The 21964-nt window shown below is 32.9% G+C and overlaps 1 protein-coding gene across 1 annotated transcript in view; it reads right to left on the bottom strand.

Annotated features, from left to right (window-relative positions):
• Positions 1 to 2540: 2540 nt before the first annotated feature.
• Positions 2541 to 21964, bottom strand: part of LOC149424856 (zwei Ig domain protein zig-8-like) — a 101587-nt gene continuing 82163 nt past the window's right edge. Inside the window, exons 5-6 of the mRNA XM_089650833.1 lie at positions 6463 to 6631; positions 2541 to 3600 (exon numbers count right to left, since the gene is read on the bottom strand). Of these exons, the coding sequence (XP_089506959.1) occupies positions 3482 to 3600; positions 6463 to 6631 (288 nt within the window). The 3' untranslated portion in view covers positions 2541 to 3481. The remainder of the gene's footprint in view (positions 3601 to 6462; positions 6632 to 21964) is intronic.

The following is a 21964-nucleotide window of genomic DNA, read 5'->3' as shown; positions in this document are numbered from 1 at the left end:
CTTACCAATTTTCGTATAGTTCTTTAATGCATACATCACCGTGTCTAAGTATCAGGAGATGAAATTCAGATTTTTCATTTATAAAAAACATTGTCTAAAATAGTTGAACGCACCTACAAAAATCCACAGTAGGTACACCCATTTCAAAACAGAAACAACCATTTTTGGCAAGCGTTCATTTGCGTGTTCTGTTAAATCTGAACACCAACCGTAAATATCCTATATTTACATTAGTACCTACATTTAGAGTGTATTTACTCCAAACAGTTTGCAAATATTACGCTTCAGCTTTATTTAGAGTTGGGATACAAATTAATAACTAGTAGGCACGTGTTCTCTTTGCTTGTTATACTTAATAATAAATATATATAACAAAAAAAAATATTGAAAAACAAAATGGTAGTTTGACTCTGGTGGTTCTGAAGTATAACGTGATATGTTGTTTACCACACTCCCTCTAATTTCCATTTCGAAAGTCCTGTATTTTGTCCGGAGAACTACGGGAAGCCAGAACTGTATCTGGTAATGTTTACCGAGAATCTCCGCTGAGCATAACACTGACCCCATCCTCGCAAGTTACACAAATGCAGCGTATCACCCTGTGTACGAGCACGAACTTCAAACAATAATACACGGAAGACAGTGTGTGACAAACAGTGAGGGATTATGTTGTGTAAGCCGCGGATAAGGAACTGCGCTGAAGGGGTACGGGTACGGTGTACGGGGAACGGTGTATGGTGCACGGCAGAGTAAACACTCCATCTTCTTGACATGAATTATAACGTTGAACTTCGTATTATCTGGAGTATAGAGGGAGAGGATAAAGCAATCATAAGTTAGGTTGGCTCACATTAGGTTCTCGTCTTGGAAAACAGATTTCTAACAGAAATTAACTTGTGCGGGTCATGATCCCAGCGCTGTTAAAAGTGTAACCTGAAAGTAAAATTTATTCCTGAAAGACTTTGTTCACACAGTAAATATGGACATATTATTTAGGTATTCGCATAGAATTGATATACTGAATAGGAAATCTAAATATTCAATCCTGTAATTGTCTTCCATACATAAATGTCATAATCTGCCCTTTTCCAAATCAACGTAAATTGATTTCTCTACCGGAAGAGATTGATGTGTGATATTCAGGATACCGCGGATTATTATTTTAAGTGTAAATTGATTAATTGATATCATACTGGGAACCGCGGAATATAATTAATTTATTATGCTTTACCTACGTATTTGCCAGTGAAGCAGATTGGAACTGTCATATTCTCGGTGGTCACAACTGCAACGGGTCCTTTTTTATACTCTTTTTCTAAGCTGGGTTTTTCTCATTTTTCAGAAGCCCAGATTAAATATATTGAGGAATGCTGTTCATCGAGTTTAGCGGATGTGTAGAATTTATTTATCCCATTTATTAAAATCATAATTTTCTGGACCAGTCCTTTGAGTATGCTGTAAAGGGTTTATCCCAGCAGCACCTTCAAACGCCAAACGTCTACAGTGAAGTTGCAGTTTTACGACACTTACTTTCGAACAAAACATATTATTCTCTAAAGCCTAAAATCCAATTGATTAAGATACTAAAATTGTATTCATAATTATATAAAAATAAAACATTTATAAAATATTCAATACTTGGTTTTAACCACTTTTATTGTTCGAAAACAACTGACGTCTTTCGCAAACAATGCTCACTTCTTCAGTGTTTACTTAAAAGCTTTATGAAAACCCCGGAAAATAAACAACACATGAATGTGTAACAAAATTCAGTAAGAGGAATTAAAAAAGGCCCAAAGCCGCCCTTAAACCCGCCTCATCGATGAGATAATCAAGTTTCGGAACTAGACACACCTGTCAGATCAAACTGTGAATTCAAGAAGAGTATCTCTACTGGGCCTTGGGGTACGCCTGTACTCATAAAGTGAGCATTGCTCAGGAAACATTTATTTGATAAGTCGGTTGTTTATTAACAATAAAATTCGATAAAACTAAGATTATTTATAGCTCAAATGGGCCTCCAAAAATTTTTTTTGTGTTGGAAGAATAAACGCTCATTGTCCATTTGTTTGTAAAATATAGTCGAACTTTGTTTACGAGCAAGGATAAATATTGGAGGTTTTTTAAACTTATTGATTAGATTGATTGTATTAATTTCATTAACCCAAAAATATTTTCCAATACAGTGGGTATATTAATCTTTTTGAAAATATTGACTAACCTAACCAAACGGAACCATATATTTTAAATTTCAGTTCTCTTCTATCGTCATGGTTTAATAATTATCAGGCGCCTACTAGTATTGCCGATAATGAGAAAAAAATTAAATATCAAAATCTCAGTCTTTCGGGATTTTGTTTTCGGTAACTTGGTCATTCTTATTTATAAATCTACAAATAAAAAGGTATGCTCCATTGAAATTTCTGTTTCTCTTTACTTTCCAAAAAAATATTACTATACATTTTTACACAATTATAAAACATTATTTATATTTTACATATTGTATTATCTACTTTATAAAACGATACTTATACGGACTTAATAAATATGTTCTTACTAAAAGTTGATTGAAACATAACAATAGGGATATTAAATATATATTTTAAAATTACCCATACTATAATATGCATGATGAGATAATACCTACTCAATCCATTTAAATTTATAGTGTTTTTAGAATTTTGTTTGAATTTAAGCTCTTTTTTCAATTCAGAATCTAGATAAACATTTTTAAACTTATCCTTACCCAAAAGGTACAAAGCAAAGAAATAGCTTTTCAAACACATTATAAGGACAATGACACATCTAACCGAAATACTGGCGTCCTTCATTACCAAAAGAGACCCTTATCAACAGCCAAATTGTCTGTCAGGAAAGAGGAAATTTCATTTCCCCATTTAATTCTCAGAAATTTAAGGGAATCAGGATGACTTTGACGAAATTGTGTCCTTTTATTGTTTTATCAAGACTTATGTTACAATATCACTTATTTAATTTATGTCACGTAGTCTTCAAAAACATGATAACATAATATCAATAATAATAATATCAGCAAATTAAAAATTGCCTTGATTTACATTCATTTTGAGGAATATTTTTTCAAACGAAAAAATTACATATAATATCAAGAAAAAGTTTCATTGAAAGCCACCACTTTATAATTTAACGTCATCTTTTTGATCGTACATATGTTAAGAATTAAGCAATACTGAGAGGCCACAGCAATAAACCAGTATTTCAATGAATTGATTTTTTTAACTTAACTTTATCATTTGAATGTCAACACTTTTTCACTTTTTCCACTTTTTTTATCTATTTTAAAATCACTTTCTTCGTCCAAAATATCACTGAAACAACAACTTACCATCTTTTCATATTTCCACCGTATACCAAGTAGTACCATAGTAGTTACATTTCTATAATATTGTATAAAAACAGGTTTTATATGAATAATGTCTACTTAGCACCACAATAAACTCTGTCACCTTTCAATGTCTCTCAGCTTCTGGTGTACTAAGGGGAGGAGAAGAAGCGGAAGGATGTGGCGAGCGCTGCTGGAGAGTCCTGCAGAGCCAGTTTGCATGGCAGCTGGACGCTCTCCTAAGAAAAGGTTAATCTCATTAGAAAAGTATAAAATGCACAAAGCGGTTGAAACTCTTGGAGCTACTTACCGTAGCAATAAATTTTCAATAAAAACGACTAGTAAAAACTACACCAATTACGATACTGACAATTATTTAATAACACTGATAATTATACTAAGGTAAATTTGATTTTGTGCTGATGACAAATTATTATTAGTGTTTGTTAACTAATTTGACTGTGTAATTGATTAATTTTACGACTGCGCCATTAATTCATAATAAGAGGGTTCATAATTGATTCTGAAAAATAATTTTCAATAATCAAATAATCAAAATAATATATTTTAAAAGTTACTACACACGCACAGTAAAATAAATAAAAATGATTTACTAAAAATATATATATATATATATATTTTTTTTTTTAAATTTATTTTTTAAAAGACAGACATATATATATTGTTTATTTAAACGTTTTTTAAATAAGAACTTAGCAGATTATTTCAGAAATGAGAATATCGAAGTGTCAAGGTTCAACAAGGTTCAAAATATCAAAAAAATAATAAAAAAATACGTTTTCATATGAAATTTCACATATTCTGATTTTTTTGTTTGTTTGCCTTCCAAAAGAAAAACGAGCTTGAAAACAGAATTTTATTTCATTTCTTTGTTTATTTTCTGTCACTCGAAACTTTTTTTCTCAAATAACTTTCAAGCATTGTCTTTGAAACGTGACATAAATTTTCCACTCGACCCAACGTAAAAATTCTCCAAACAACATTTTCCTGGAACCTTTTCTTTATAGCTGTCCACTCCGCCAGGGAATAATATATTGAAAATATACAAAACGCATTTCTATGAATTGTATCCTTACACTGATACGTACAAGGAAATAATGTTGTTTTAATTTCAAACATTTCGTTTGTCAACGAAATAAAGTCAATCGACTACTTCAACAGTTACTTCTAAGAAGTTGGGTTTTTCCAATAACCTGATTCTATATTTTATTATTATATGAAACAATTTTCCCTGTTCACCAAAAATAAATAATTACACACATAGTATGTTGCAATTACAAGAAAAAATCATCGTAACAATTTCAGAAATTTTTAATGTTTTTCGTCTTTACGTCAGGTATAAGCACTATATTTATTTTACCAACATTTAACACTAAATTAAATAATCGGGCTCGGCTTCAACTAACTCTGTCTGAAAGAGAACATTATTAATTTGATGGGCTTTGTGAAATTAAAGTGTCAATCTGAATTCAAATTTAGACATAAAATGTTCAGTATTTAGCCGAGAACTATATTATACTGTCAAAAATCGCACGAAATTTTATTCGCAGTGCGTACTAGTTGTAATTCCGATCGCGGAATATAATTCGCGCGAATTTAAAACGCGCGAATTTAAAACGCTGTGCGGACAGGGCCTAAAGAAAATCAACAAATGTAAATGTTATTTTTATCAATCTAGTTGATATTCAACTCAGCACGGTTGTTTCACAGAATTTTAACATTTCATCAAATTTCAAAGTCAAAATTAAAGTTCCGTGACAGTTCTAATCAAGTTTTGTTATTCTTCTATAATATGCCAGTTGCTTCACAGTACTTGGATAATAACAGAACTTGAACCAAAAGTTTTAGTTTCTCCCAAATTATACCAATCGTTCAAATTCGTTATAAGAGCTGGGCTAAGTTTTTTTGCAGAAATTCACGTTTGCCAAAGTTAACAAATGGCTGATCAGTTTATTAGTTTTTACATTTGAAGGGTCTCTTTTAATCGCTGATTTTTAGTGGGTTTCAGCTTTCTATCAAATTATAATATTTGAAAAGTTTAACAACATGATAGATGTCCATTTCTGCTGATTTTAATTCTTTCAAAAGCTGAAAAGGATGTAGAATCAGCATTTAACGGAAACCTTTCAACTGTTGAGAGTAGTCATTATTTTATATGTTTTATTTGAATATATGTGGATCGCCTCGTTTTTAGATTAAAGTACTAGCATTTCAATTATCACTATCCATCTTTTATCTATAAAAAAAAAAAGTTTTTTCCTATTAATGAAATATTTTTCAAAACAAGGGGAAGGTTACTGCTTACATAAGATTCAAATAACTAACCCATCATCAAAGCAGAACTTTGATACTCCTTGATGACATTTTGTATACTTTAGGTTCAAAGTAAGAGGAAAATAACTGTCTATATCTAATCAAAAAACTCTGCATAAAGCTCGGGCAACGCCGGGAGCTTCAGCTAGTTTATTGATAAAAAGTATATTGTGTGTTTGACACATGAACGGAAAATAATATATTTTTTTCGAATGTAGCAAAATTTTTGTGGATATACATAATTATAATAATTGGAAAAAATAACTTTGATTTAAAAACACTTTATTGTATATATTTTTATTAATGTATAAAAGCAACCGGTTTCGGTTCACCCTGAACCTTCAACGAGGTTATATAAAAGATATTAAATCGATAACAGAGTTGGAGTGTATTTATAGGTTAGATAGAACAGGGAAAGAGAAAATCAAGTTTGGGGTGGTGGGCTAAGGGGGAGGTAGGGAAGAGAAAGGGGTAAAAGTAGGTGGAGGCGAAGGGAATATGTTAAAATTGTCTGATTGTTTATTTAGTTAATTGATTTTATTTATTTTTGGGGATTTTTTTATTTTATTTCAAGAGTTTCTAGATTGTTCAAACGTAAACCTATCCTATTTCTATACAGTAAATCTATACCCGAGGATTTATCAAAAGAGTGATCTTTCTCTACTAGGTGTATTGTGGATTCTGAAAAACCTTCACTATTTAGGCACCTCAAGTGTTCAACCAACCTCGTTACATAATATTTTTGGGTAATAATTTTATAACCTTACCGTTAAGAACATGCACCCTGACGCTGGCCACGTCTGCATTTGAAGGACTACAAGAGTACTTTCCAGAGTCCGGGAGGTCAGCGTGCTGGACCAGAAGCCGTGATGTTGTAGTTTCCCCCTTTTCTGTCACAACGGAGACTCCGCCTCGAGTGGAGTCGTAGCTTATAACCTAGGTTTGAAGAAAAAATAGGTTGAAAAACTTAAGTCTTTGCAGAGGCGGTCCCTGCCTAAGTGCATTTGTTTGATGCACTGCCACTCATTCATAATAACATTAGATATATTTATTTGATATTATATAGAAAAACCATACATTAGTTACAGTTATGAAACAAATTACAAATATTAAATATTGTTGGGTACCTATATGTTTCCTTGTAATGTCTTGAATGTGGTATGTATGTTCATTAATTACCAGGTCACGTATTTAGTGAATAGATTCAAGTGACGTTAGTACCGCTTTTGACACGTTTGATCACGATATTCTCATCAAATGACTAGAAAAATCCCTCGGTAGCGTTAAGAAGTGGTATAGTATTTAAGCAACCATTTACAATCTGTGGAGGTTGGTCAAAAAATAAGAAAATTATGCAACTCTTTTATTTAGAGTACTCTAGGGATCATTTCTGAGTCCACTGCTCTTCATTCTCTTCACAAATAATTGTTTAGCAATTTTCTTAAATCTTGCAAAGGCGTTTGACACTGTGATTCATAAAATACATTTAGATAAACTTAAGAGGATAGGATTATCAGACTCAGTCCTGCAATTATTTTGTAGTTATCTAACAGATCAAACTCAATGCGTTAAAATAAACAGTACCTATAGTCGTCCTCAAAAAACAGTCTGTGGCGTCCCACAAGGTAGCATCTTAGGACCCCTATTATTCTTAATATATATTAATGATCTATGCAACCTACAAATTTATGTGTATTTATAATATTGTTTTGCTATTTTACGCTAAATCTTGGGATGAAGTCTATAAAATGGCAGAAAATGGCCTTCGTATTGTTAAAAATTGGTTTGATGCTCACATATTAACCCTGAATACAGACAAAACCAAATTTTTAACATTTCGAATATCAAATAAGCTCTTACCGTCTCAACAAAGCCTAAAACTACACAACTGCAACCCCTTTATAACCTCATGTACTTTTCCTTCTATAAGTAGAGTTGATACTATTAAATATCTTGGTATTCAAATAGACGATTTTCTTAAGGCGATGCCATACGTAGTAATGCAAAATCATGTGTTTTTGGTTTGAAAATTGGGTCGCCTAGAAATGTTTCAGATGCTTTAATTAGATACTTCGAGTAGAATACATCTTGAACTTTAAAATAATCGAGTATTTTTTATAAAAGTCATTTTATAAGCCCAGTAAAAAATAATGTATATGCCTATGAAAACTGCTTTAAATTTCAAAATCTCCTACTTACAAACCCATTTTCGGTTATGATTTTATTGTATAATGTGGCAAATTAAGGTATTTATAAAATGATCGGAAGAAAATTAAATATTTATGCCTGAACATCCTCAAAATAAAATAAAAGGCACTTTTTGGCCATGTTTTTTTCTTGGATAAAACAAAACAGGCGGATGGTGTTTAGCGGGAATTTAAACCTTATCGCCATCTACGTAAGGGTTGTTGTTGATAGCTGCTCAATTTATAATATTACACGACGTAGTGCATCGCCTTAAATGGAATGTACATGTTGCAAACCTAACAACAAAACTGAGGAAACTCATCTATTTTTTTGAAAATGTTAGAGATATTTTAAATAGAAAACAACTGAAACAAGTTTACTGTGCTCTAGTTCAATCGTCTCTTGAATATGGTATTGTCAGTTGGGGTAGTGCCACACATACTTGCCTGGAGCCATAAGCAAAGATTCAAAAAATAATTCTGAAGGTTATTCTAAAAGTCCCATTAAGAACGAATATTGATTTTATTTTTAAGACACTAAGGACGGGTTGTTTCGGAGAACTTGAAAAATTCTTCAAATTTCAAAGTTAATTTTCAAGTTCTGTGAAAGATATTTTTAAGTTCTGTTTTTATTTCAGTTCTGTCAAGCAGCTTGCCTATAGTGATATAATAACAGAATTTGAATAGGACTTTCACAGAACCCGTAAATGAACGTTGAGATTTGATGAATTGTTCAAATTCTCCGAAACAACCCGTCCTAAATGTTCCAAACCTGAAAAAATTATATTAAAAAAATATCCTGCTTCATCAATTTAAAAATACCCTTATTTATGAAGAACGAACAAGCACTAGAGTCTTGAGACATTCTCATGTAAAATCTTTTAAGTTTGTCCCACTTTGTCAAACTTCTTATGGACAAAAAAGCTTTCAATACAATGCTATTAAACTATTCAATTCTCTACCTATTGACATTAGAAACACAAAAATCAAAACTTTATTTAAAAATAAAATCATTGATTACCTCCAACAAAAATATACATTGAACTATTTCATAACATACAAATTTTTTTACCTACTGTGTACCTATATATATGTATAATACGCCTTTTGGTCAAACTGAAACTTTATTAATTAATTACTTTCAATTATTATTGCTTCGCCTCCACCTTCTACATTCATTCTTGAATTGTATGATTAAAAAAAAAAAAAAAAAAAATACTGATTTTATTTTATCTGGCATTTTCACAATATTGTATTACCTAAAACCTAGTTAACAACCACTATGTAAATTGCCATCTCAACACAGGCGTTCCACACCTAGTGAGATGGGCAATACGTCACTACTGTAACTAAATGTAATATTAAAATAAAATAAATAAATAAATAAAATAATCAAATCATTTGGTATTTTATTCCACTGCTGCCCTGATAAACAGCAAGCTAATTTTTATTCTTTACTAACATATATAGACTGTCATAAAACTCATATAACTGAGTGTCTACTCGCTGGATGACCTAAAAAAGATTGAAACTGAATCCGTGAAAGGCTGAGTTTCTCTGGACGGCCACAAACAAACGTCTGCATAGCATCGATAACTCCAAATAACCATTCCAGGAAGTGCCATCACTAAAAAACATGTATCAAACTACTAAGTGTCTTCTAATTTTTCCTATAACTTATTTGAACAGAATTGTAAGCACAAGGTTCTTTCAATTAAGGTAAATTATAGCAGTGATGAAAAACCTGCCAACAAAAGCGACTAAATTGTTAGTCAAGTCTTCTGTTGTTACACGTCTAGATTATTGCAATGAAAAATATGCAAGTATCCCCAGACAATTAACAAATTGCAATCCGTTTTCAACGCAGCGTCAAGACTTATCACAAGCATTTCTAAATCTTCCCAAAAATCAAGCATCTCAAAAATCTTCACTGTCAAATGTTTTGAAAAAATCCAGTTCAAGCTATGCTGGATGGTATTTCATCACCTATCGGAATGGCTCCGGCTAATGTATCGGAAATGTGTATTTCGTATTATGGAATATAACGACAGTCAACCTTTAGGTCAGCGTCGTCGTGCGCTATCGGAAGGAATCAAAAACCGAGTTCTTTCATTCTTCGAGCGTTTTTTCGGCGTGTCAGGACCCAAATCCTGGAAATCACCCAAAGTGTGATTACAGACTTGACGGAGTTCAGAGATACCTCACCGTTTTAGACAGTTATATCAAGTCAGAAACTTTTAACCTTCACAGACCGCGAAATTGTTAATAAGTAAATTTAAAAAAAAATGTAAATGTTTGTGGTAAGCTTTTTAAGATCATTTCATCACAATTTTCTAATGCTAAAGAGACCTTAATACTCCAGTCTTTTAGAAGATAAATCAACTATACTCTTTCCACTTATATTCTAATTAATGTAATATCAATAGCAATGGAGGGTAAAAGAGCAAATTTTAAATCAACTTCCAGTGTTTTTACTATAGTGTGCCCTGCTTAAAAAGTCGTAAACTTTTTAATAAAAGTGTATTTATATGAATTGACCATTTAGTATTTTTTTGTTACTTATTGTACAAAATAAGTATGTTTTTATGAATCTCTTTGTAAATAATAAAATAAGATTTATTTTTTACAAAGAAGATTAATAAATTAGATATCTTAACCCGCGTTACAACACTGCACAACCAGGTGACAACATATCTCCCCTGCCTTTACACTTTACAGACAAGGGCGCTCTTGTAAAAAAATGATGGAAACTAGAAATTCGTTATAAATTGTACAGCGCTCTCGAGGTGCTTTTTACAAAAACACGGCGCTATACAAGTTTTACAATTATTTTTATTTGTAACGCTTCACAGTCACAGAGAGAACGAACAATTTTGAATATTTTCATGTCATCAGCGTAAAGTGAATATTCAAAATTTTGAAATCGTGATCCAATGACATTTATATATATGTTGAACATTGGCGGAAATAGGTGCGATCCTTGAGGAACAATAGATACTACCGAAATGGACTTTGAAAAGACACAATTGATTAAGATTACCCGATAACGGTGTACCCGATGTAGGATTCAATCCATCTAAACAGGCCACTATGTATACTGACATAGACGAGTTTTACAAAAGAATTGAGTACATTACGCGATCAAAGTCTGTTTACATAATATCAACCTATTCCTTGTCATCCCTATGCAAAAAGTAAATGAAAGGGGTCAGGTAGGATTTAGTAGACCAACCTTTCCTAAATCCGCGTTGAATCGTTGTCGCAAGTATCATATTGTTCAAAGACAATTTATTGAAGAATTTTATTTTTAAGAATGTTTAGAAATTGAACGGTAGTTTTATGCGTTATAATCACTGGTTTTATAGATAGGTGTGATAACGGCTGATTTCTACTTGAGAGAAAACGTTCGTTCTGTTAGCGACTATTTTAGAGATATTGCAAACAGGAAGACAAATAAATTTACTGAAGTTGCATATGAAAATTCCGGGTAGCCAGTCAATTCCTGATAAGAAGAAAGATTCCTGTATAAAAACGGTTATAGAAAAGTGTGTAATAGTACAGTAATATGGAGAGAATGCGGGTGACAAATATTAATATGCGCTCCACTCATGAAGGATTCCCGCCATATCATTTAAACCTTAGCAACTCCATATTTGACACTCACACATGCGCGAAAGACTCGTGCATAATTCGAAATTCCGAAGACGTGACATCACCGTGGGCACTGTCTCAAGTGGCTGAAACCGTGAAATGAGAGAGACAGACTTCTTTTATAACGGCAATTCATTTGTCAGAGCTATGAAGAACTAAGGATCTCGCGTCCATTTGCGGCGCATGCCCGTTCATGCATAATCGTTGACAATACGTTACAAATTGGTAAAACTAAACATTTTGAATGAATTAGTCATCAGTAATCGATTTGGAACTAATTATCAATGTTCGATGTTCTTTCGCTACAAAATCTAGATACAAACTTTATAGTATGTATACGTATACATTATTACCACTGCGCTCGGTTTTAGCTTTGCTCTGTAAAAACCTTAAGTAGTAATCAGAATCAAGTGATTAAATTTGGAAAAATGATGATTCGCAAACACCTTTATTGAAAATAATATATGTGGGTTTATAAGGCGAAAACTGTGAATAGGGTATTTAAAAAAAATGGTTGATGGAGTATTTAAAAAAATAGTTTTTTTCTACACGACTTTGTTGGTGTGATCGTTAGTTTTCCGTCCAAAATTTTGTGTATCTATATGAGTAATGAATATTGCTCCTGATACGTTTTTAGGTTAAATACACTGCTGTCAAATTCAGAAACCGACCACCTCTGACTCTTCGACTCTTCTGAGTTCAACGTATCTATCGCTCGCTCACGTGAACCAACTGGGAACTGGAGTTTCAGTTCATCCGGTGAAATCTTTACGAATTCAGTAATTGAATTTTTAAAACTTTCAGTTCATTTTCAATGGTTACTTTGTAGCGGTTTAATAGGTTTACTAAGATGTCGTTAACTTATCTTGTTATTAAAATGAATCCCCGATAAATTTATTCATTCATACTTTAGTAAATATACACCTATTTCACCATACGTCGTAAAACTTCCGTATGTGATTGTCTACAAAAAATAACAGGGTTTTTTAGTAAAAAAAATAATTAAAAATACTAATTTTGGTAGTGACTCTGTCTATAACTGCGGTTCAAGGAACTCTTGATTTTTTGCTTTAAATTTAACTTTAATTTCCGAAACTGGGATGTTTGTTTGCCTCTGAGGTATCTAAAATGTGCTGCATATCTCTTATTTTTGAAAAGAAATAAAGTTTTACAAACTAGAAAAAAAAATATTTTAAATGTTTGTACTTGAAATAAACATTGATTTATTTTAAAAAAAATTTTTAGAATCGAAAATGAAAATGTTAGCAAAAAAACTTACCGGGACATTTTGAACTGGTTATTATTATTTTCCCTGAGGCGTATATATGGTAAAACCATGTGTGATCATGTGAGAAATGTGGAGATCCCCAAAGAGTGCAAGGCAGATGTAAGCCTAATAAGTAAGATTAAGAAAGGGACGCTTAGATGGTTTGGGCATGTAGAGCAAATGAGTAAAGAAAGGAGTGTAAAGAGAATATATGATGCAAATGCGAATGGTACCAAAAGTCGGGGACGCTCGAGGAAGACATGGCATGCTCAAATAAATCAGATACTCGAGTCGGGCCATGTCAAGAGTCAGAATAAATGAAGAATATGTATGAGATGATGTATGAATATTAATGAGGCAAGAAGTGTGTGCAAAGACCTAGTTGTTTGACTGTCTATCCTCTCTGCCTACCCCTTCGGAGAAACGGCGTGATGGTTAGTTGGTAACTTATTATTATTTGTGTATTCAGATTGTCAAAGCGTAAGTTTCGTTTTTTTGAATATTTAATGGTTTCGGATTAAAAAAATAATTAAATTAAACTCTTCTAGAACCGTAAAATGTCAAACTAGGATTTCTTAAAATTTTGCCGTCTATATTCAAATTTCCTCCATAAATGTTCAATGCAATGATTCCGTTCTAAATAAAGTTCTTTTAGAACGTAAATAAATTGTGAATGTTACTTAAAATTTTCGTTTCTGCTTATATATTATGCATATTTGTTCATATTAACTTTGTTTTATCATAATGAACTCATATAATATAATATAATATATTCAAACTTGTGAAGAAATTTTCAATAAAACTGTTTTGTTTTAATTGTACTTCTTTCGCTGTTTCAACCAAAGAAAAACTTACACCAATTATCAAACCGATTGTAGTTTTTCATTCGATACGTAAATATTCGACAAATATCAAGATTGAATTATTACGTTCCAAAATGAATTTTTGAGTAATGCTCACTTTAGGCCGGGTACTAATTAAAAGTTTATGATTGTGTCCATAACTCAATCAAAGTTTAAAGTTGATTTGTATTGTACCCATCTCAGGGGGTATTTCGGGCTTTCCAATTCTGCACCCTTATATGTCAGTTGGAACAGGCCGCAATGCGTAGGAATTATTTACTTACGTTTTGGATGCCTTATTTATATGTGACACGTTGGTTTCATTTCGTTTAACATACAAGCTTGAATGAATACGGAAGTTGTGAATGTGAACCCATGTCAAAATACGTATTTAAAAAACAGAGTTTTGAGTTCCTTGCCCAATATTTGACATTGATATATTATTTGAAAATATGTCCCATCAATAACACATTTAAATATTGGAAAACTACTAATGTCTGTAAATGGAAATATCTTCAATTGGTATAAATTTTGCTATGGTAATTAGTATGTTTACTTTCGGTCTTCATGATTGACTACGTAACGTAGGTTATTTGTAAAAAATAAAAACAAAACCAAATAGAAACTCTACTAAAATCATTATGACACATCCAGCTGTCTACGCTGTGAAAAATGAGTAGGGCTTTTTTATCAATACGCTGTTAAAAATGTGACGGCATTTTCATTTCCCAATAAAATATTAGGTGGTTTTTTTTCCCTACGACTACCGTTTTAATACACATTTAAAAAAAATAACAATTATTTGATTCAACATAATGACAATAAACAACACATTTTTGTTTTTGCAATTTTGAAAAATATTGATATTTAATATTATTTAAGTATAAAAAATAATAATTTACGTGAAAAATTTCAATACGATACATCATTTTGACAGAACACCGATATGAACATCGCGCATAATTCGCATTTGTTGGAGGCAGTGTAGAAAACATGAAAGACATAAACGGCGTAATAGACAATTATTCGAGATCGCTGGCCACGCACCCGTTAATTATTATGATGAAATTCTTTGTTATCCTAAACTCACCTTACGTAAATCTTACACCTCAGCTAACCCAACCTAACCTAAACCAACAAAACCTATCCTGATCTAAGATATAATAACCCAACCAAACCTTACTTTACCTATAATAACCCAACCGAACCTAACCTAACCTTTCTTAATTTAACCTATAATAATTCAACCTAACCTAACCTATAATAATCTAACCTATCCTAACCTATAATAACACAACCTAACCTAACCTAACCTATCCTAATGTAAACTATAATAATCTCACCTAACCTAACCTATAATAACCCAACCTAACCTAACCTAACCTATAATAGCACAACCTAACCTAACCTAACCTATCCTAATCTAACCTATAATAATCCAACCTAACCTAACATAACCTAATCTAACCTATAATAACCCAACTTATCCTCACCCTATCTAACCTATAATAACCCAACTTAACCTAAAATCAAAGCGTTTTATTTAAAAAAAAATCGTAGTAAACCTTTAAATATTAAGAAACTAAATTCATATGATATTTGGGACCAAATTTGGTCGCCTAATAATTAACGGGTACGTGGCCAGCGATCTCGAATAATTGTCTATTATGCCGATTATGTCTTTCGTGTTTTCTACACTGCCTACAAACAAATCCGAATTATGCGCGATGTTCATATCGGTGTTCTGTCAAAATGTTGTGTCGTATGGCAAATTTTCTCGTAAATTATTATTTATGTAAATAATATTAAATATCAATATTTTTTAACATCGTAAATGCAAAAAAGTTGTTGTTTATTGTTATTAAGTTGATCAAATGATTGTTTTTTTTTTAAATGCGTATTAAAACGGTATTTGTAGGCAAATAATTACCAATATTAGTTATTCAGAATATATCTGAACACATGTTCACGCAGGCGCCCTTGTCTGAAATTATAATTATTTTATTTTGAAGAACACCTGTTCCGACTTCCTCATAACATATTCGTGCTTAACTTTTTATAAAATATGTCAAATAATTCGTTATGGGCCTCCTGTCCCATTTTTAACAGGAAAACGCAAAATTTAATCAGATATTTAAAAATAAACACTTTTTTAATTTTCTTCGTGAACAGGTACTGTATTAATTTACTTAACTACACTTCTTTATATACAAATACTACAATACCACACAGAGGTATCGCGTTTGTTTGACAAATAAACGTTTTGTTTATGTGTGATGTTATTTTGCTGCATCCGTACGATTCTTAATAGTTGCCAAACATATTTTTTATTAACTAATGAGAAAAAGTAGATAACTTATAATTTAACATTTTTATGTTAGGTGCCTATAATCACTGTAAATTAAATGCATAAAGCTTTGTTTAAAATATGTCAGAAATTGTCAAAGAGTTACATAAATTCGCCATGATCAGTAAATTTACGTCAAATAAAACAGAAGGCCTTAAATTATAGACGAGAGTGTCGAATAACGTGCTGTGACTGAAAATAATTTAATTACCTGTGAAACTGTCAAAGTGCTCATTTTGTATGTTTTATAAATCAGTATTTCGAAGGAAATACTGATTCTTTCTTTGAGGCTTTGTTATAATTTTCAATCAATTTTTATAATTGGTCAATATTTCATCATATTAATTAAATAAGTACCTATAATAATTCTTATTTTTAAACTTAAATTATTAAACTAAATCCCACATTTAATCCTTTCCAACCGCAAAGGTTTTAGACAGTCATATCTATATTTTTGCAACTATATTATTTATGCTTCATTTGTTAATTACTATCGTTATTATCTATTTACAATGGCTCATTAAAATTAAGGTTTATTTACTATAACAAAAATTTATAATGAATAACAAAAAATTACCAACGAGAAATTTTAATGGCGCTGCACCCTTTAGATGAATTGACATAACGGCGGTGCAAGAAACCAGATGGATAGGATCTGAGCCATTTGACACAAGAACGCATACGATACTGCATAGTGGAAATGAAAGACATCATAAATTCGGAGTGGCCTTCATTGTGGACCGGAAAATGGGAAAATGCATATTAGACTTTAAACCCATTAATGAAAGAATGTGCAGCTTACGTATAAAAACGAAATTTCTCAATGTAACATTGATCAACGTACATGCTGAAACGGAAGATAAAGAGGACATAATGAAAGATACATACTATCAGAATCTCGAACAGGTCTACGACACATTACCATCGAACGACATTAAGATGGTAATTGGGGACTTTAACGCCAAGATAGGACAGGATCCTCTGCTCCAACACATTGCAGGAATGAACAGTCTACACAAGCACGCTAATAATAATGGAACCCGAGTGATTGATTTCGTAGGATCAAGAAACCTAATCGTGGCCTCGACTCAATTTCCAAGAAAAGACATACACAAACGGACCTGGACGTCGCCAGATGGTAGACACCATAACCAAATTGATCATGTCCTGATAGAAAGAAGGGGGGCAACGAGCATCACAAACGTAAGGACGTATAGGGGTGCCAACTGTGATTCAGACCACTACATGGTGGTGACCACCTATAGGAGCCGAATTGCAAACAACAGGACACGAAAATCACCTTACTAACTATTCCAAAAATCAATACGAAAGCTCTAAAAACACCAGAAGGCAAAGAGCACTATCACAACGCCCTTGTAAATAGACTACCAGATCAGATCACTGAGCTGAACTCCCAAGAATCACTCGAAAAAGATTGGAATGATATAAAATAAGCAATTGTAAGAGCAGTGGAATCAAGTGTCGGAAACATGCCCAGACAGCCCAGGAACCCGTGGTTTGATGAAGAGTGTGAAAAAAAGATAGCTGAAAAGAATATACTCAAAAAGAAGTACTTGGAAACGTCAACAAGAAACAAAAGACAGGCGTACGAACAAGCGAGAAAAGAAACGAATAAGCTGATACGGGGAAAGAAAAGAAAATTCTTGAATGATATACTGCTAAAAATGGAACAGGAATTTGTCAATAATAATCCTAAAGAAACATATAGGGGAGTAAACTTCTTCAAGAAGGGTTTCAAACCGAATACAACACTATGCAAAGACGCTGATGGATCAATTATATCAGATAAGGAACGAATAAAAACAGTGTGGAAAAACTACTTCTATAAACTTCTCAACCCTAATAGCGACCTGAGAAGTCACCCTACCAACATCCCCACTGAATCAAGTAATGAAAAATCAGCAAATCCACCAACAATGCAAGAAATAAATGCTGCACTAAAGAAACTTAAAAACAACAAATCACCTGGGAAAGACAACCTCCTGGCAGAGTTGTTCAAATATGAAAATGAGCATCTGAGAAATCTACTACTCAATTTAATAACTAAAATATGGACACTGGAAAAAATCCCAGAGGAATGGCAAATAAGCATAATATGCACAATTCACAAGAAAGGTGACAAATTAAAATGCGAAAATCATAGAGGCATATCACTTCTATGCACAGCATATAAAATCTACACCATGATACTGAAATAAAGAATTGATAAATATGCAGAAAACCTACTGGGAGAGTATCAGGCAGGCTTCCGCACCGGTAGATCCACAACAGACCAACTGTTCACCGTCAGACAGATCTTGGCAAAGTGCTGGGAATTTGACATAGACATTAGGGTGGAACACTTTTGTATGAAATTTTTTTTTTTTCGAAATTCGAATTGGAATACCAGGGAAAAGTTGCTTTATGTAATTCTAAATAACAGTTCTCAATTTGGAACTTCTAGCTCGACATCTTGAGGTCCCGCCAGAGACTTGAAATTTTATTTTTTAAGTTTTTATAGACGTTTTGTATTAAACACCCTATAAACAAAATAATAAGTAAATATAATATGTTATGCATGAAATGATAAAATAAAAGTAGATTTTAATTAATAAAAACATTTATTTTAAAATTAAACACAGATTAAGAAAGTTATGTTGGTATGAATAAAATCATTTTTTATAGCAAAAAACCATTTTTAGGTTCAAACTTTGGCATGAGTTTTCGAGATGCTAATTTAGATTTTATGAATCCCTCTCGTCTTATCTTGTCGAATGTACTTAGAACTGCTTCTGTCACAACTTTTACAAATCTTTCCACAGCCTGGGTATGGCAAGTCAGTCTCATAAACTTCAACAATGTATCTTCTCCATTTTCAATAAGATCTTGTAACTGACCATCGGAAATATTCATCAGTATTGAGGGTTCGTATATATTTTGTTGCCAGTCAATCATGTCTATGTAAGAACATGCATTTAAGTTCACTTTTGGCACCTCAAAAATGCGCGAAACAGATTTTTTATTAACTTGACGAGCCTTTTAAATGCGTCTTGCAGCGAGTTCTCTAATGTGCTTACATGAATCTGTTATCATACTCAACAACAAGTTTTCTGGATGAGCGAAGTAACTCTTACAAATTATAACAGGGTCCACTATCACTAACAACTCGTTGGACAAATATCTAGTGCTGTTAATGAGCTTCCATAAATGATTTGAACCATCTTTGCAGGATGAATGTGTTTTGATAGTAAACCAGACAGGAGCGTATGATTATACGAAAAACGTTGCTAAAGTCACAAGATTTTGTTGTGGATTTTCTGCAGAAATATACAAATGCAGTATGCGATTAGCTCTTGTCAACCAGCGGGCATGGGGTAGTTTACCTGAGCTTCTCTTTAATAAATCCAGGAGACCAGGATCCATTTATGACAGCAGTAGTAATTTCTTGTAAATATTTCTGGTCTGTACTGAGATCTGTGGATATTTGTGGAGGTAGTTCACCTTCTATCTTCTCAAAGTTAGCCAACGGCAGCGTCTCGCATATCTCTAATGCTTTACCAATTTGACCTGCAAATGATTTAGGTCCTGCAGTAGGGCCATCCAAATAGGTAAACAAATGCCTCAATGGTAACTCATTGGAGTGTAAGAGACAAATTATCCATTGCAATGGTCGAGATTGTCTGTTTTCCCTGTATTTGTGTGTTTTTCCATCACAGCCAATAGCCATTAAACCATCTAGTGATATCTTTTCAGTCGTTTAAAATCTGTGGATAGCTCTTTCAATATTTCTTGCACTGCCCGATGTTGGAACCCCATACCCGACATAAACAGTACCTGGTTCTTTTATAATCGAAATATTTTTCTCCTGTACAATCACTCTAAGCCTCTTCGATCTTTTTAAAACAGTTTTAGCCGTCTTGTCTTTCCTTCCATCGAAATATAATGAAGGAATTTCTGTTACTCTTTCTTCGGTTAAAATTTGCTCGCGTCTCATTCTGCCTTATTGTTTTTAGTTTCATCCTATCTATTATGCCTCATTTCTTGTTTGAGAGTACGTAATCTTCTATTTAGCATTTTTTTACTATGGATAAGATCAGTTCTTCCTAAAGCCATTAGTCAGTTAGTGCGTTGGTCTTCTTAAAACATTTGTTCCTCTTTTGGAACTTTTTTTTCTCTCAAACAAGTACAGCTTACAAATTCTTGACATTTACTTGCAGCTATGTCAAAAATCTTTCTATTCTGTACTCTGAACTCTTCTAACTTTTCTTCCTTAAGTTTCTTCAAAGACTTTTTCAAATTATAACACTTCGAGTGATAACTTTTTAGTAACTGTAAGATTATTTTGTGTGTGACAATTGGAATCGAAGATTTTATCCACAATTCTTCAATTTTCGTTCAAACTACTACGGCAATTTCCAAATACGTAGGTTCTTTTGTTGTGTTATTCCTTACTTTTAAGTTTTGTCTAACCCATTCGTAGAATTTCATCACATTTTCATACGTAGGTAGGATATTCTCTTTCAACTCTGCACTTACACCAAATATCGGACATTTTAAATTTTGTCTTCTAGAAATCAGTTTAATTCACTTAAAAAACGTTTATCAATAAGTACTCGTGAATATAATTTACGCGCGACCTTTCACCTGAGACAATTATCGACAGTAGTTTAAACAAAATAACTGCATTTCGTAGATTGTCAGGTGCCGCTCTCCGCTTCGTCCCGCACTTTGCACCTCTGTTACAGCGCCAAAGTATATTAAAATAAATAAATATTTGATTGCAATAGCTAGTTAACTATATTTGAATATGTTTTTAAATAAAATAAACCTATTTTAATAAATTCTGTACTATTTTCTAGGCCGCGCAAATATCCCCTAAACTGTCGTTTTTGTAAATGTCAGATGTCTTGGCGGGGGCTCTTACCATTGTCTGATATTTTTTATATTTTTAACTGAGGTAATTGATGGCAATTGGCAACTTAATACAACTATTCCAAATCAGAATTAGAAAAAAAAATTCTTTCCGCCCTAATAGACATACACCAACTATTCATTGATTTCAAGCAAGCATATGATAGCATAGATCGGGAGTGTCTATAAGACATACTACTATAATTCCAGATCCCACCTAAATTGGTTAGGCTCATAAAAGCCACAATGTCAGACTCAAGATGTCAGGTCAAAATAGACGGAGAATTGTCGGAAGAATTTACAGTATCACAGGGACACAGGGACACAGGGACAGGGGGACAGTCTGGCTCCCACTCTCTTCAACATTGTGCTCGAACATGTAATACGAAAAACACTAATAGACACTGGTTCCAATATTTTTTTCAAGAGCAGTCAAGTTGTCGGATATGCGGATGCCATCAATATTGTCGGAAGATCAATTTCAGCCATTAAGGAGGTCTTCGACCCTTTAGAAACAGCGGCGCGGGAAGTAGAATTGCGAGTTAATGTTGACAAAACAAAAATGATGGTACAGAGCAGGAACCCTTCACACAGAAGAAGAAGTAGTGCACTATTTAAAGACAACTACTCATACGAAGTGGTCAATCAATTCACCTACCTGGGCTCCAGCCTGACAGAGAACAATGAGGATCCAGCAGAAATCAGAAGGAGAATCACAGCAGCCAACAAAACATACTTCTCTTTGCTGCCTTTGTTTAAGTCACGTAGTGTCCACAGAAAAACCAAAATAACCATATATAAGACCATTGTAAGAACTGTATTGGCATATGAATGTAAGGCGCTGACACTGACGGTAAAGATGGCTGAAATGCTGGATACTTTTTAAAGAAAGGTCCTGAGAAGAATATGTGGACCCGTAAAAGAGGGCGAACAGTGGCGTATCCGGCACAATATAGAATTGTACGATATATATAAGGCCCCTAGCATCTCTGCACACATGAGACTCCTCAGGCTGAGATGGGCTGGGCATGTACAGAGAATGCCGGATACACGCGTCCCAAAAAG

Source organism: Hesperophylax consimilis, chromosome 3 (assembly GCF_061612785.1).
Source record: "Hesperophylax consimilis isolate HC1 chromosome 3, BYU_Hcon_1.0, whole genome shotgun sequence".
Taxonomy (NCBI): domain Eukaryota; kingdom Metazoa; phylum Arthropoda; class Insecta; order Trichoptera; family Limnephilidae; genus Hesperophylax; species Hesperophylax consimilis.
The sequence above is the reverse complement of the archived record's forward strand: the minus strand, read 5'-3'. Positions and strand labels throughout refer to the sequence as shown.